Source organism: Suricata suricatta, chromosome 8, assembly GCF_006229205.1.
Source record: "Suricata suricatta isolate VVHF042 chromosome 8, meerkat_22Aug2017_6uvM2_HiC, whole genome shotgun sequence".
NCBI lineage: Eukaryota > Metazoa > Chordata > Mammalia > Carnivora > Herpestidae > Suricata > Suricata suricatta.
The window spans coordinates 11,736,032-11,750,384 of NC_043707.1; the positions used below are offsets into that span (position 1 = coordinate 11,736,032).

A 14,353-nucleotide genomic window follows, 5' to 3' on the forward strand; every position below is an offset into this window, starting at 1 on the left:
GTACATGTGCTCCTATGCATCAGCACTTCTGTGTCCCCTGGGTAAATCCCTAGGTCTAACTTACTTCTAATGGGCATTACAGAAGGGGTGATAACAGACAAGAGGTGGAGGTATCTGCAAAGATGATGTATGAGCATTTTCCAGAATTAAAAGACAGGAGCCTACAGATTAAAACAACTTGGACAAAAGTTCCCATGTATCTGTTCACCAATTACTTTGTATGCCAGACCCTGTGCTAGGCTTGGCAGAGAACTGAACAGGATAACTGAATAGGATAAGGGCTAAAGTTTGTGGTTGGAAGCTGAGGACCAGACACCAATGGGCCCACAGGGAGGAGGGAACAGTCACTGGAACCATATAAAACCCATCCCAGCTCTCCACAACACCTGATCTGTGGAGCTGGAGCAATGTCTGGCCAGGAGTTGGGCTGGGACAGGGACTGCAGATGGTCAGGGTTCTCTTCATCTCACCTCTTCCTCTCTCCCTCTTTCCCTCTCTCCCTCCATGTTCCTACCCTGCTGCAGGCTCCCGAGCAGAGAAGAAAGCAGAGCCCCCACCTAGCAAGCCCACAGTGGCCAAGACTGGGCTGGCACTCATCAAGGATTGCTGTGGGGCCACCCAGTGCAATATCATGTAGCCCCCCATGTGGGGTGCCCCCGAGGCCATGGGGACCCCGCCTCCCACCCTCTTGTCTTCATAGCCCCCATTTCACTGGGGCCCAAGAGCTCTCCAAGGCAGAAGGGGTTGAAGGCAAGCCTGTGACTGCCGCCAGGGGCCATGGGCGTGGCGGGCGGGCCCGGCCGCCCTGTACAGAGTGTAGCAATAGGGAGTCCCTCACTGTCGCATGGCCCTCCCCAGAGCATGCCAAACCCAGGAGTCTGTCTCACTGTTTATCCAACCACCAAGAAAGGTCCTCCCTTGAAAACGTGTAACTCCACTTCTATCTATATCTAACCCACTGTGCGAATGAACTGGGAGAGGGGCATGATCCCCAGGTGTGTATAGTCGTGACTTTTCAAGACCCTAGCACCATGTTGGACACACCCCCCATCCGCCGTCCTCGCTCTGCTGTCAGGCCTGCCCCACATGGGCCCAGCTCCCGTCCCCCGTCTGTCCTCTTCCCAGGGGCTGTGCTCTGGAGGGCTCCACACAGCCCAGCTGTCTTGGAGACAAGAGGGCCCGTTCGTAAAGACTGAGCTTGTGTGTGGCGTTGTGGTTATGTCTCCTGCCTCCTCCCTTCCTGCATCTGGGCATGGTTCACATCGGGAGCGTGGTCACCGGCTCTTGGCTCTTGCTCTCCTTGCAATGTCTGCCCCAGATATGTGGAGCGCAGTGGGGATGAGGGCCCGGATGAGCACCGCCAGGATTCGGAAGGGTCGCAGAGAGCCAGAGGCTCCAATACCAGGCAAGGGCAGATGAGGAAGGGAGCCAGAGCAGATGCTGACCTAGGCGCTCTCCGCCCACCGGCGGCCACCGGAGGGAATGCCGGCGGGACGCCACTCACCAGCCTAACACACAGACCTCCGGAAACAGCAGCAGCGGGCGGGAGAGGTGGCCTGACCCAACCGTGTCCCATCATTCGGTGGTGTGTTTTAACCAGCCTAATAATTCCACCTGTGTAACCTGATGTACATTCGCTACAGTCAGCTCGGCACAGCCCATGTGACCTCTCTGTACGTGTGTGTATGTGTCTGACCGGCCTAAAGTAGTTAGCATAACTCACGATGTGCTGAGGTGAGTTATGATCATCCATCGGAGAAAATAAAAATGGAAACCACGTACACAGCATTTTTAAGGTTTTTACTTTTCTTCTTGAGGGTGGAAGTGACCCATGGAACCAGTAAGCCATTTTAAAAGTAGAGGAAGTATTAAGATGTTGTTTGTTTCCTGTTTTTATCTCCCATGAATTTTCCAACTAAAAACCACACTGACGTTTGACAGATTTCCTTCCAGGCTTTTTTTTTTTTAATGCTTTTTTGTTTGGTTTGGTTTCCATGATTGGCATCGTATTGTACTGTTTATAACCAGTTTTCCTTTCTCATTTAGTATTATTATCACTAGCGTTTTCCCACGGTATTAAAAGCTGTTTGTAACATTAAATACTCTTCATAAATATTCATAGTGGCTGCTTAGTAATCCATCTTGTGGCTCTGCCTTTATCTAACCATTACTTTCCTGTTGGACATTTAGACTGCTTCTACTTTTTCAGCCTTGTCAAGATGTCACAGGGCACCTGTGTGGCTCATTTGATTGAGCGTTAGGCTTTTGATTTCGACTCAAGTCATGATCCCAGGGTTGTGGGATCGAGCCCTGCATAGGGCTACGCACTAAGCATGGAGTCTGCTTGAGATTCTCTCTCTCTCTCTCTCTCTCTCTCCTGCTGCCCCTCTCCCTCCATCTCTCTCTCTTAAAAAAAAGTCACAAAAAACATCCTGGGGGACAGAGAGACCTTCATCTGACTTTCTGATTTTTCCTTTAAAATTCCTCCATCACCTTTTCCAAAAATATTTCTAAGTCAAAAGTTAATCTGAATCTCTCTCAAGTCACAGCAGCTTGACAGCTGACCCAAGGTCTCTCTGACGGAGGACCCCGGAGCCTGGGGTTTCCTGGCCCAGCGGGCAAGCTGCCCTCCGCTCCTCCCACCACCTCAGATGTGTTTCTGCCTCAGTCCAAGCTGCAGCCTGCACACCCCTTCCTGCCAGCCTGACGCCGAAGAGGCTGTCTCGGGCCGCTACCTTTTGCCACCACCCTGGCCTCAGGGGACCCCATGTCCTCCTTCACTGCCTTAGACCAAGCATGCAGCCAGACCATCTGAGCTTCCTGGGGCTCCCATAATATGGGACCGCAACCAGGGTGGCTTAAAACAACACAGCTGTACCCTGTCACAGTTCTGGACGCCAGAGGTCCGAAACAGCCCAGGACCCCTCTGGAGGCCCCAGGGAAGAATTCTTCCTCAGGGCGCATGCTCCCAGCAATCCTTCGTGCTCCTTGGCTTCATCCCTACAGTCTCTGCCTCTGTCTTCACGTGGCTGTCGCCTCTGCATATCTGTGTCCCATCCTCCTCTTAGAAGGTCCACCTTAAGCCCAGGATGCTTTCATATTGATCCTTAGCTGCATTACTCTGCAAAGATCCTATTCTCAACAGGTCACATTCTGAGTCGTGAATTGTGTGTGTGTGTGTGTGTGTGTGTGTATGGGGGGCGGGGGGAAGCTATTCAAGCCATTGTACCGATGCTTCCCACTCTTGCAATAGAAACCCAGGCCGCAAAGGGTCCACCACCCTCCCTTCGTAGGAAACATGGGTCTGGAAGGCCTGACCTCAGACCAATTAGAGAGCAGTCACTCACTGATCCAACGAGCCGAAGAAGATCGAAACCCTCATAAAAAGCCTGCCTCTAGTACATTCCCTGAGCCCCGGGGTATACGTAACTTGTGTTCCTGCTATTTCTATTGATTTCTTTTAAACAAACAGAACCAGAAAAAAAAAAAAAAAACCCATCATTTATCCAAGCCTTCACGTAAGAGCAGAAGACCATAATAATTCAACAGGCTCCCAGATCATCAAGGCTGCCTGCAAAGCCAGGAAATCTTGCAGACCCAGACTCGCTCATTCTGGAAGCTGGAGCAGGAAAGGTAATGCAGGAGAAGCATTTACAGAGAGCCGCGTGTGCATTTTCTCTATGGCTCCTCCCATCAACCCGAGAGGCGATGTTCTCGGCACTTCCACATATAGGTGAGGAAGTGGTCCCAAGTCCTTTGAGCAATGCCCTATGGGATGTTGGTGGTGGAATCCCCATTCAACCCAGCCCTCCGCCTGTTGCCCCAAGAGTCCTTTCTTTCCTCATCAGAATTTAACCAGATCTCCCGTTACCTACTGACTAACCAACCAACCAGTCCTTCATCCTGTCTACCCCGGGAGCCACCAACATTGTCTCCTCATCTTCACGGTCTTATGTTTTGAGAATTGTCTGCCATTTTGCTATTTCCATTTCCTTATCTCCAGTCGGGTCCTCAACCTATTTCAATCTGGTTTCTGTTACTCCCTTGTCACTGACCTCTCTCACTAGGGATGTCACCACATCGTTATGAAGGCAACAAAAAATCCTTTCCTTTTTTTTAATGTTTATATATTTTTGGGAGAGAGTGAGTAAGGAAGTTTGCAGAGAGAGACAGAGACACAGAATCCAAAGTAGGCTCCAGGCTCTGAGCTGTCAGCACAGAGACTGATGCTGGGCTTGGACCCATGGACTGGGAGATCATGAGCTAAGCAGAAGTCAGATGCTTAACCAACTGAGCCACTCATGTACCCCAAGGAAAAATCCTTTACTTTACCCATCCTATCTTTACCCATCAGCTGGGGCTCTTTAAATAAGATTGGCCAAAGACAGGAAAACAAGAGAAGAACAAGCAGAAGTTATTAACACGTGGATTGCACAGGTACATTTGGGAGCACCTGGCAAAGAACCCAAAGAGGTCCTGAAAACTTGAACTTACATACCATCTACTAAAAGGAAAAGGGGTTTTGGGCTCCCAGTGGGTGGGCAGAAGACGGGGGGGGGGGGGGGGGGGGGGGGGGGGGGGGGGGGGGGGGGGGGGGGGAAGTACAGTAAACAAGGGATGTTTAGTAAGGTTTGTTATGCAGAGTTAAGACCTGCCTTCTCCACAGATCAGACTCTTCCTCTTCCGGTGTGGGAGGGGGAGACAGAGTTTACACATGGAAATTTCCTTTATAAATGGAGATTTCCCTGCATCTGCAGGTTCACAAGGACCTTTAGCTCAAAACTGTCTATATACCTAAGAGGCATTTCTTGGAGTGGCATATTCTGGCACCCCCAATTCACATCCAGTCCACGCAGTCAGCCCTCAGGCTAGCTCTCTGGGGCGTGTTACCATTCACAATGCCAACATACCCCATTCTCTATGATGAACTTTTGGATGACGGTGGGGTGGTCTGGAGCTGACAGCTAAGAAAGAATTCTTGGAGATGTGTTTGGTGCAAAAAGGCGATTTTATTAAAGCACGGGGACAGGACCTGCAGGCTGGAAAAGTTGCATGGGGCCGGGATGGGTAACTCACCACTTACCCTCGGGTTGGGAGGGGGTCAGGGATAGAGTAAGTCTCTAAGGTATTTTGGAAGCCAGGTTTCCAGGACCTGGAGGGGCTAACTGTTGCCAAAGAAACACCATTTATTACCCTTTAGTAAAACCTCACTCATGAGACCCTTCAGATGTATACCAGGGGGTCATAAGCTTGGAGTCCCTGGTCTTTTTTTTTTTTTTTAGGTTTATTTATTGAGACAGAGAGAAACAGAGCATGAGTCAGGGAGGGGCAGATAGAGAGGGAGACACAGAATCCAAAGCAGGCTCCAGGATCTGAGCTGTCAGCACAGAGCCCAAAGCAGGGCTCGAACCTACAGTTCGTGAGATCATGACTTGAGCTGAAGTCGGACGCTCAACCGACCAAGCCACCTGGGCACCCCTCCCTGGTCTTAAATCTGAACAAAACCCACCGACCAGCGGGCTTAGCAAAAGGGAAAGTAATCCAGGAAGCGATGAGGGGCTTGGGCTTGGAGTCAGCCTGCCTGGGTGAAAACAGCTGCAGCCCTCCCAGAGTGAGCCTGGACCATCCCTTCCCCTTCCTGCACCCCAGCATCCAGCCCTGTAATGTGGAGAGAACTGGGGGCACTCATGGGACATGAACTATGTGGGGTGGGGTTAGAACAGTGCACATGGTAAATAAGGCATTGGCGATGCGCTTAGCAAAGTGGGTTCTCATGAGCCACATCAGAAGGTAAAAACGCTGTACAATCAGAAGGCTGCCCCACGCCTTGCTGGGCTTCTTGGCGGGCCCGGAGCAGAAAGTAAGACCCGCTGGGTCCTGCCCTCGTGAAGTTGACAGTGACCAGACGTGGGAACAGGTGACAAGAGGTGTTGTAACCTGCAGGTCACTGGAAGCCTCATTTCCCATGCTTCTCCAAGATGTCCACACCTTCCCCGGGGCTTACGGTCCCTTAGCCACACGTGCCCTGGACCGTGCCCCCCATCGGCTCTCCACACCTCTCACATCCCTTCCCACGGCTGTCCCCCGACTCCACCCACCAAGTCCCACATGGAACTCGCCACCTTTCCCCACTCACCACAGAAGGCAAGCTGTCACAGGCCTTGGGACTCGAAGTTGACCTTCCGGAAAGCTTACTGAGGTGGGCGGGGGCTTACCTCATAGCCACGCACACCAGTGTCGATGGACCGCTCCTTTTCCCACATGCTCTGCCTCCGGCCACCACAGGGCTCATCTGTGTCCCCCCGGGGCCTCCTCCTCAGCAATTTCCTTCCCACTTTATAGAAACAACTCAGCTCCCTGCCACCTCACTCCAGGCCCTGTGGCATTTCCAGAGAAGCCTCCGAATCGAGCGGCCCCAGGGCCCACTCCGCCCACCAAGGTTTATTTCTTCTCCTCCCACAGGAGAAGGGGCTGTGGACTTTCTGTCCCCCGAGGGCGGTGGTAAGTAGAGAGGCGGCGGGGCTGTGGGAGGGGACAGCTAAGGGACGGCTCTGTCAGGCAGACTACTTGATCAGAGCTGATCGGGGAACTCCTAAGGGACCCGCTCAGGATTCCATTTCTGGGAGAGCCCAAACTGCGGTGAGGTCCCGCGTTGGCGACGTGGAACTTAGCATCAGCGATTCCATCATGGGCCTGTGGTCCTGTTGATTTACTGGTCACAGGCCCAGCCCCGAGTTCCTTGCTGGGCAGGGTGGGAGGGCAAGGGGGCTGGGGGCTCTCTGGTTTAGTTCTAATAGCCTCCTGCTCCCATCTGTAAACCTTGGTGCGGAGGTGGAAGGTGGGTGAACCAGAAGTCGGTCCCTAAGGGCCCTTGCAGCTTTGAAACTTGGCTGCTGGCTCTTGGAAGGTTTAGGGCCTGGACCCCGCTCCTCCCACACCGGGAGCTGGATTGCGCCTTCCTGCTCCGTCACTCACTCACACATCAGATTCTCCAGGATCACCCGGGAGCCTGTGGCCTGCTTCTACCTGACGGAAGTTGGCAAGGAAAACGGGAAGCCCTCCTGTTGATTAGGTTACATTCTACAAGGCTCCGTCTTAGTGACTGAAGGAGGTTCTTCTCCAGGCTGGATGAACTCAGCTGCCATTCTAAGGGAGCCCATGTGGCAGGGGACTGTGGATGGCCTACAGGATTTGCAGGTGGCTTCCAGCGAGCAGCCAACAAAACCTGGGGCTTTTGTCCTCATGGATGACAGGGTGGGAGATGGGGGAGGTTGGCCGGGGGTCAGGACTCAGAGTCCGGGCACATGTGCAACACCCTATTACCCTCCTCATGTAGGGAAGAGAAACAGGGATTCAACTGGAGAACAGAGATTTCTTTCCTGATTCCACGTCTGGGCCACACACCTGACTCAGAGGCTGCTAACGCCGAGGGCAGGGCCCCTGTAAGCCTATGGGCCACTTGACTGCACTCACTGAGGGACGTCAGAAACTCTGAGGGACAGAGCACTGTGTGGCTGAGTCGGCTGAGCATCCAACTTCAGCTCAGGTCACGATCTTACGGTTCATGAGTTTGAGACCCACGTCGGGCTCTGTGCTGGCAGCTCAGAGCCTGGAGCCTGCTTTGGATTCTGTGTCTCCCTCTCTCTATCTCTCCCCTACTCATGTTCTCTTTCTCTCAAAAGTAGTACTTAAAAAATGAAAGAAACTGAGGGACAAAGGGTGGGAGGCGGGAGTGGGGGGTCTCCCATGCCGGGCCCTGCATCTGGGAAGGCTGTTGGACGAGGGTGTTGGAGGCCTTCCCTCCACCCTGCCTGTGACCCCGCAGCGCTCCTGGCTGGCTCACACGATGGCGGCTGCTCTTGGTTTCCACCCGCACGCCCTTCCCCCTCCCTCCCCTGTGCTCTGAGTTCCCCATTTCCAAATCCTTCCTCCCCAGATAATGGAACTGTTCTCTCGGCCTTGCTGAGGAAAGTGCCAGGCCTCTATTTCTGACTTGAGATCTTCTAAGCTCCTGCCCCATGCACCTGAAAAGGGAAGGGTCCTCTCTTTACCGCCATTTCTGTGAGGTGCTGACCCTGTCCCAGAGGCAACCGGCTGCTTCCTCCTGTTTTCCAGGGCTGCCATCCTCCCAGGGAGAGTCTAGAACTTTCCTGGGGAAGGATTAATGCAGACAAGCAGCCTGGCTCAGTCTTCTCTGCATCTTTCCCCAGAGAGTGGTGTCGGGCGATGCTGAAGCTGTTAACGTGGCAGCTGGGAGACTGCCCGTTCCCTCCGGTTTGTCGTGGGAGCAGGAGGGCAGGCAGGGGCAGGCCAGGCCAGGAAGTGGCGGAGGCCAGCCTGGCCGCTGGTCTGCGGGGCAGTGAGAGGGGGTGCCCGCTCCTGCCCGGGGCCCAGAGCCGATGTGCGGCCCATCCAATCACGGAGCACACAGAGGCTACGACAGGTCACGTGTACGGGAAGCGGGGGACGCTTCTGACCCGAGACCCCCCCCCCTTGGCCCATGTGAAGCAGCTGGAAAGTGGGAAGAGAACTCCCAGAGTGCCTTGCTCCTCACAGCGGCAAGGCCAACAACCAGCACAAGGCTTCCAGCGCCAGCTTCTAGATGTCGCCGCCGCCTCCTGAGCTCGGAGAGGGGAGCCTTCACTCAGCCGGCCACCTCCGAAGCCACCACGTCCAGACCACGTGGGAGACGCACGAGGGCTGATGCAGCGCCCTGTTGCAAGTCCCCATCCGGGCCTCCCAAACCTCCTGGCCTCGTCCAAAGGGGCATGGTGGCCGCTCAGGCTTTCTGCAAAGATCTGCTACCACAGAGATGTTTGGAAAGGATTGCCAGGGGCCTTTAAGAGCGTTTTAATGTTGAACTTTAAAAAAAAATGTACTTCGTGAAGAAGCAATTTGTCTGAACGTTCTAGCATCTTCTGGGTCCTTCCAGATTCCTGCAAGGGGCCACACTGGTCTCAGGGGAGGGCTTCACAGTGGAATCAGTGCAAGAAGTCTTTCCCAAGTGGGCTTATTAAAAAAGCATGCCCAGGGAGTGACCGCAAGCAAGGCTGCCTGCGACATGGCCTTCTCCAACCGGGACGGAGGTTCGAGGGGTCACCTCAGGCTTATAGCCAGAGGGGGGTTGTGGCCACTGTTACTTGCCTCACGTGTGACTCTACCAGGACCCCGGCCAGGAACCCTGGACGGTCCCAGCCACGAAGCGCCGACAGCGAGGCCACCATCCAGGGCCGTGTGCCGAATGGAAAGGGCCACTGAAACGTCAGGCCGGCATGCGCTCCCCGACAGTTAGGTTTTTCAGAAGAGGTGAGAGGTTGGGGGACCCCGACACGAAGAGAGGGCTGGACTGGCCTCTCATCCCGCCCCTCAGACAAACACCACATCAACTCGGAACACTCCAATTAGATGCTTGCTTTGAAAGTTTATTGACAACTGTTTGGTCCCAACACACAAAACAGCACTTGAGCCACAAAAAAAGTGTTTCAACAAAGTAGACGGTTAAGAAAAACATCTCTTCCCCCAAGCCCGATCCGAAACACACAGTGCAAGATGGGAAAGGGGGTTTGGTGAGGACATTTTGTCTCATTTTTTTTTTTTTAATTCAAACAGATAAATCTAATCCGGTACATCTTTCCACCCAGAAATAAAAAACTTCATTGTCTTAATTCTCATACATCACTTTGTCACATCATTTAATTAAACCTCTGGATAAAAAAATAGACCACAATCAGACTGGCCGATGCGGAGCACATTACGGCCACACCGAGCTCCCGCTGTGTTCTCTCGCCTTCCCACAGCGACCGTTAGAGTCACACACGCATCCCGGCTGAATGGGCGACCCTGGCGAAGGGTCGGGTCGACCAGACCTCCACGACAGCGCCCGTCTGCGGGCTCCTCTCTGTCTGCTGCCCACAGAGGTCGCTCGGAGCCTGTCCCTAAGTGACTTGTAATGGTACCTCTCAAGTTTTTAAAGGCAATCCCGCATCTGTGAGCAAAACTAAAGTCCAAGAGTGCAAACTCAGCCTTAAGAAGTCTCAGAATAAGGCAACTGAGGTTCTCAACACCAACTTTATTACACGGTTTAAAAGCTTCTTAAAAAAACTGCACACCTGAATTTGACTTCCTGCCATCCTATGTCTGTAGAGGAAATGCCTTGGGTCCCAGAGGGTTCGCAGAGGGGCCCTATGCTTGGAAGGCTTCATTTTAAAGATTTTGGGGAACAGAAACCTGACTTGTAAAAATCTCTCGCTGGCCCTCCTTCTGCGGCATTTTATGCAAATGCTGGCTATGACATCAGAGCCCACTTTCTGGCTTTCTAGAAATTACAACATACGGACAATTCCCCAAAGAAACCATCTCCGTAGTGGAAGACCTTAAGCCCGCAGGTTCTTTCTGCTCTATGAATGAATCCGCCTTTTTGCCCAACAAATACAACCCATTGTAAATGTCAGGTTTCTCCAGGAGGGGTGAGAGGTCACCGTCACCGGATGCCTCCGCCACCTCGAGGCGAAGGTCATTCCACAGGGCAGTGCTCCCTCAAAGGCTGGCTTTTCCCGAAGGCCAACATCAGACACCAGAAAGACCCAAACACGCTTCCAACAACAGCGCGAAGTAACAGTAAAAGCGGACACGATCAAAACACACGGAGCCAACACGCACGCGTGCGCACGCGCACTCAGGCGGAAAGCTTCCCAGCTACCAAACCAGGTTTAAAATGACAAGTACAAGGTTCAGATGATCAACCTTGGCCTTCACACGTATAGATAGAACTCTGTCTCTTCCTAGTGGAAAGAGTATCAAGACCACTCCTGCTAATGCACCTCGCCCTCTCAGCTCTGATTTGTAATTTATGCATTTCATGCATATTTTAGGAAATCAGACTCTCTTCCCAACATTGCCTCTCAACACACAACACTGTGTGCTAGAATCCAAGTGCTGACTAAATTCATGACACACCAAGACCACCTCCTTTTCCTTAACCTAAAGCAGATCAAACTGGAATGGAACATAAAAGGGAAGCTTAAAACATCCTCAACTTTCACGAAAGCTCCTACATGGAACCCTGAAGTGGAAACACTTAAAAATTTTTTTATCCTGAAGCCACATTTGTCAACTACAGACATAGTTAAAAACAAAACTACACAAAAACAAAAACAAAAACAAAAACAAAAAAAACCAGGCACGCTTACAAGTCACAGGGAAGCCAGGAACCTTCTACCCGACGTGAAACTACATTCTCCCCGCCTCGCCCGCCCTTTGCTGCGTGTGTGCACGCAGGCCGCGGGCCAGGCTCTGCCGCAATGACACGCCATGCACGCGACTCCTCCTGTCTGGAAACGCCGCGAAGCCAAGGCTTCCGGCCGATCTTACGCGACGTGAGATTCGACCACGGGTGTGGCCTGAATGGAAGTAAAACCTCTCCCTTGGAGCTGAGTTCCCACTGCTTCCTTCTTACGGAGCAGCATCACATTTCATGATCATCAAGAAAATTTTGGTAAAAGGTATTAAGAATTTTTTTTAACAAACGCCAGGAGGTTTTTGGGGTGGTTTGTCTTTTCCCAAATAATTAGGGGAGGAAAAAAGAAAAACACTTCAGCTCAAGGCTGTGTTCAATGTAAAAGAAACGAAAGGTCATGAGATACATCTAAAGACAAAGTAAGGGGCTGCCAGGGGCTTTGCATTCGAACAGAAAAGGCTGTGTTTTTCGAACCCACTTGTGTGCAGAATCAGACAGCCATCCCCATCCTAATTCTATGTTCAAGACGCGAGTCAAAGCTTGGTTATAGGTGCAAAGGAAAAATTGGCTGCCAATTTTACTCTATTTTTGGGTTGCTTTTTGGCTGGGCTTTCCACGGGGTCCTTGGCGAGCAGGGCCTCTGAGGTCTCCGAGGCGGGGCAGGGAGGCACTGGGGCGGCTGCGGAGACGCGGGGTGAGCTGGACTCGGAGGCGGGGGGGTTGCTCTTTCCTGGTACTAGAATTTCAGTGCTCTCCTCTTGGTTTAAAATCATGATTTCTGTAAACACAAAAAAGCAAATCCCTTCAGTTCTAGGACCCGCCAGACATGCTGGTTTTTAGTTTCTCTCTCAGGCTATCTCAGAAAAGGTCTTAAAATTTTTTTTAAGTTTATTTATTTTTGAGACAGAGACAGAGACAGAGAGAGAGAGAATGAATGCCAGCAGGCAGGCTCCATGCTGTCAGCGTGGAGCCCGATGCGGGGATCATACTCAGGAACTGTGAGATCATGACCTGAGCTGAAACCGAGTTGGACGCTTAACCAACTGAGCCCCCCAGCACCGCTCAAAAAATGTTTCAAAAATCCCCCACCAAACATCATGCCCAGGTCACAATGTACCTATCAGCTACGTGGTCACTCTGTGTCACTTAAAGTCAGATATGTTATAAATGGCACCTCGGCTCTCCCTGGAAGGACCACATTTGAGAGAGCTTCATTTTTGGCCATAACTCAACAGGCAATGGTGCAGAAACATTCTTCCCCACTTTGGATCCTCTGCCCATTCATGCTCTCTGTCGGGTAAAGACCCATGAGCCTCCTGGGACCTGAAGCCTCTCACACCAGGAGGGACCCCAGTAGGAAGCCCCTTCCACCGACAGAGGGCTGCACTCTGCGTGGCCCTGAGGTGGGCAGAGCCAGAGGGAGCTATGGAGTCAGAATCCCCCTCAAATATCCAGACACTGCAACAGCCACTTTTCCTGCAGTATTTACAGGCTGTGGCTTCTCTGGCTGAGCCCGTTATGTGGCCCGCTGTACGTACAGGGCCAACTTTGCTTGGAAGAGACCCCCACCGCGTGTGCAAGGGGCCGCCACACCGAAGGCACAGAGAGGAGAGAGCAGCAGGTCAGGTGCAGAGCCCTGGCCCCCTTCCCCCTCCCCCTGCGTGTGCAAGGAACCCTCAAACCGAAGGCACAGAGAGGAGAGCGCCATAGGTCGGGTGCAGAGCCCCGGCCCCCTTCTCAGCCTGACACTCAGGAGAATGACAGACGCCACCGCAATTATGTTTGTGTCCCTTGTCACACATGCACAGGGGAGCTCATGTTCACTAAACACACTGCAGCCACAACCCTGCGGAAGCCTTACTCTCTGTCCCATGCCAGCTCTAGCAGGGCTGCTTCGAGGATACTCCTGCCTCACGTCTTCCGGGGCAGAAGCCAGCTGCACGTTTCCCCTCCCACTTTCCCGATAAACAGCCCCAGTTCTGTCACTGGGCAACACGAGGCTGTCCCCGGTGCTCCCCCGGAAAAAGCACGCAGAGTGGAGACGAACTCGCTCCGACAGAGGAAGGCACCGAGGGAAAGGCCACAACAGAGTGGGCAGGCCACTCTCTGCGGAGGCCAGCTGGTAAGACAAGAGGCCTGGGGTTCAAATCCCAGCTCGATCACTTCCCGGGCCAGCTGCCTGGGGACAGCGTGGTCTCCAGTGGCAGCCCCAGCTGTGCCCCTCGTCACCTGGTCTGCAAGGCTGTGGTGAGGACGAAGTCTGAACATGCCTGTGAGCCCAAGCGTGGGGTTGGGCACAAGGGGGACATGCAGGGCCGGCACCAGGTCGGTGCCCCACGCGGCCAGCTCTCTGTGCCTTTTCAAACCACCATGCAGAGCCTGGGGCTCACAGATGTACCTCCCTCCCCTGCTCAGAGCCTCACAAGGCCCCAGGATGCGGGGCAGTCCCTCAAAGCTAGGCTGGCCTGGTGCCACAAGCCCCTGCCACCAGGTGTGCCCACAGGCCGCCGCACCTTTACTCAGGCGGGGAGCACACGGCCAGCAAGCGCTCACACGCGGCCATGGCCTTCCCCACAGCCCGCTGCAGCATCCCTCCAGACCCCCTGAGCCACCCCAGGCTGTGAGCCTAGCTGTGCAGGAAGACTGACGGGAACATGGTCCCGAAAAATCGTCATTGGTGCAGGTAGTTTTGTGTCCGAAAAGCCACAGTTGCTCCCCACCTACACCCAACGTTTCCCGTGCTGGCGCCATTCTCTGAGCTCCTCGTCCACAGAGAAACCGCCTGCAGTGCACCTACCAGAAGGCGCTCGAGGGTGCTCCTCAAACTGAATGAGATCGGCAGCCTGGAGGATGACGGGGTCTGGCCTCAGCTGAGGGGACGGCAGGCAGGACGGGACGGGCGCACACAGGAGGTCCACGGGGGAGTCGTCGGTCAGGCGGAGCAACTCCTGCTCGGTTTGCTGGGGCCCTGGACACAGAAGGCAGGCATGACGCTACCACCACCCTGTGCCCGACACCTCCCGCCCGGCCCTCGAGACGAGAACGGCCAGGAAGGACTCAAGATCTTTTGGTTTAAAAAAAAAAAAAAAAAGAGGCCATCAGCACAAAGGCCTCAGT

The 14,353-nt window shown here is 53.5% G+C and overlaps 2 protein-coding genes across 10 annotated transcripts in view; one reads left to right on the forward strand and one right to left on the reverse strand.

The window, feature by feature from the left end:
- Positions 1-2,113, forward strand: part of BMERB1 (bMERB domain containing 1) — a 124,178-nt gene extending 122,065 nt beyond the window's left edge. The window contains exon 6 of the mRNA XM_029948661.1: positions 525-2,113. Within this exon, the coding sequence (XP_029804521.1) occupies positions 525-637 (113 nt within the window). The 3' untranslated portion in view covers positions 638-2,113. The remainder of the gene's footprint in view (positions 1-524) is intronic.
- A 7,288-nt stretch (positions 2,114-9,401) lies between these two features.
- Positions 9,402-14,353, reverse strand: part of MARF1 (meiosis regulator and mRNA stability factor 1) — a 39,894-nt gene continuing 34,942 nt past the window's right edge. For all 9 annotated transcript variants that reach the window (XM_029946223.1, XM_029946221.1, XM_029946222.1 and 6 more), the window contains 2 exons: positions 14,034-14,204; positions 9,402-12,014 (listed from right to left, as the gene is read on the reverse strand). In XM_029946223.1, coding sequence (XP_029802083.1) covers positions 11,770-12,014; positions 14,034-14,204 — 416 coding nt within the window. In that variant the 3' untranslated portion in view covers positions 9,402-11,769. The remainder of the gene's footprint in view (positions 12,015-14,033; positions 14,205-14,353) is intronic.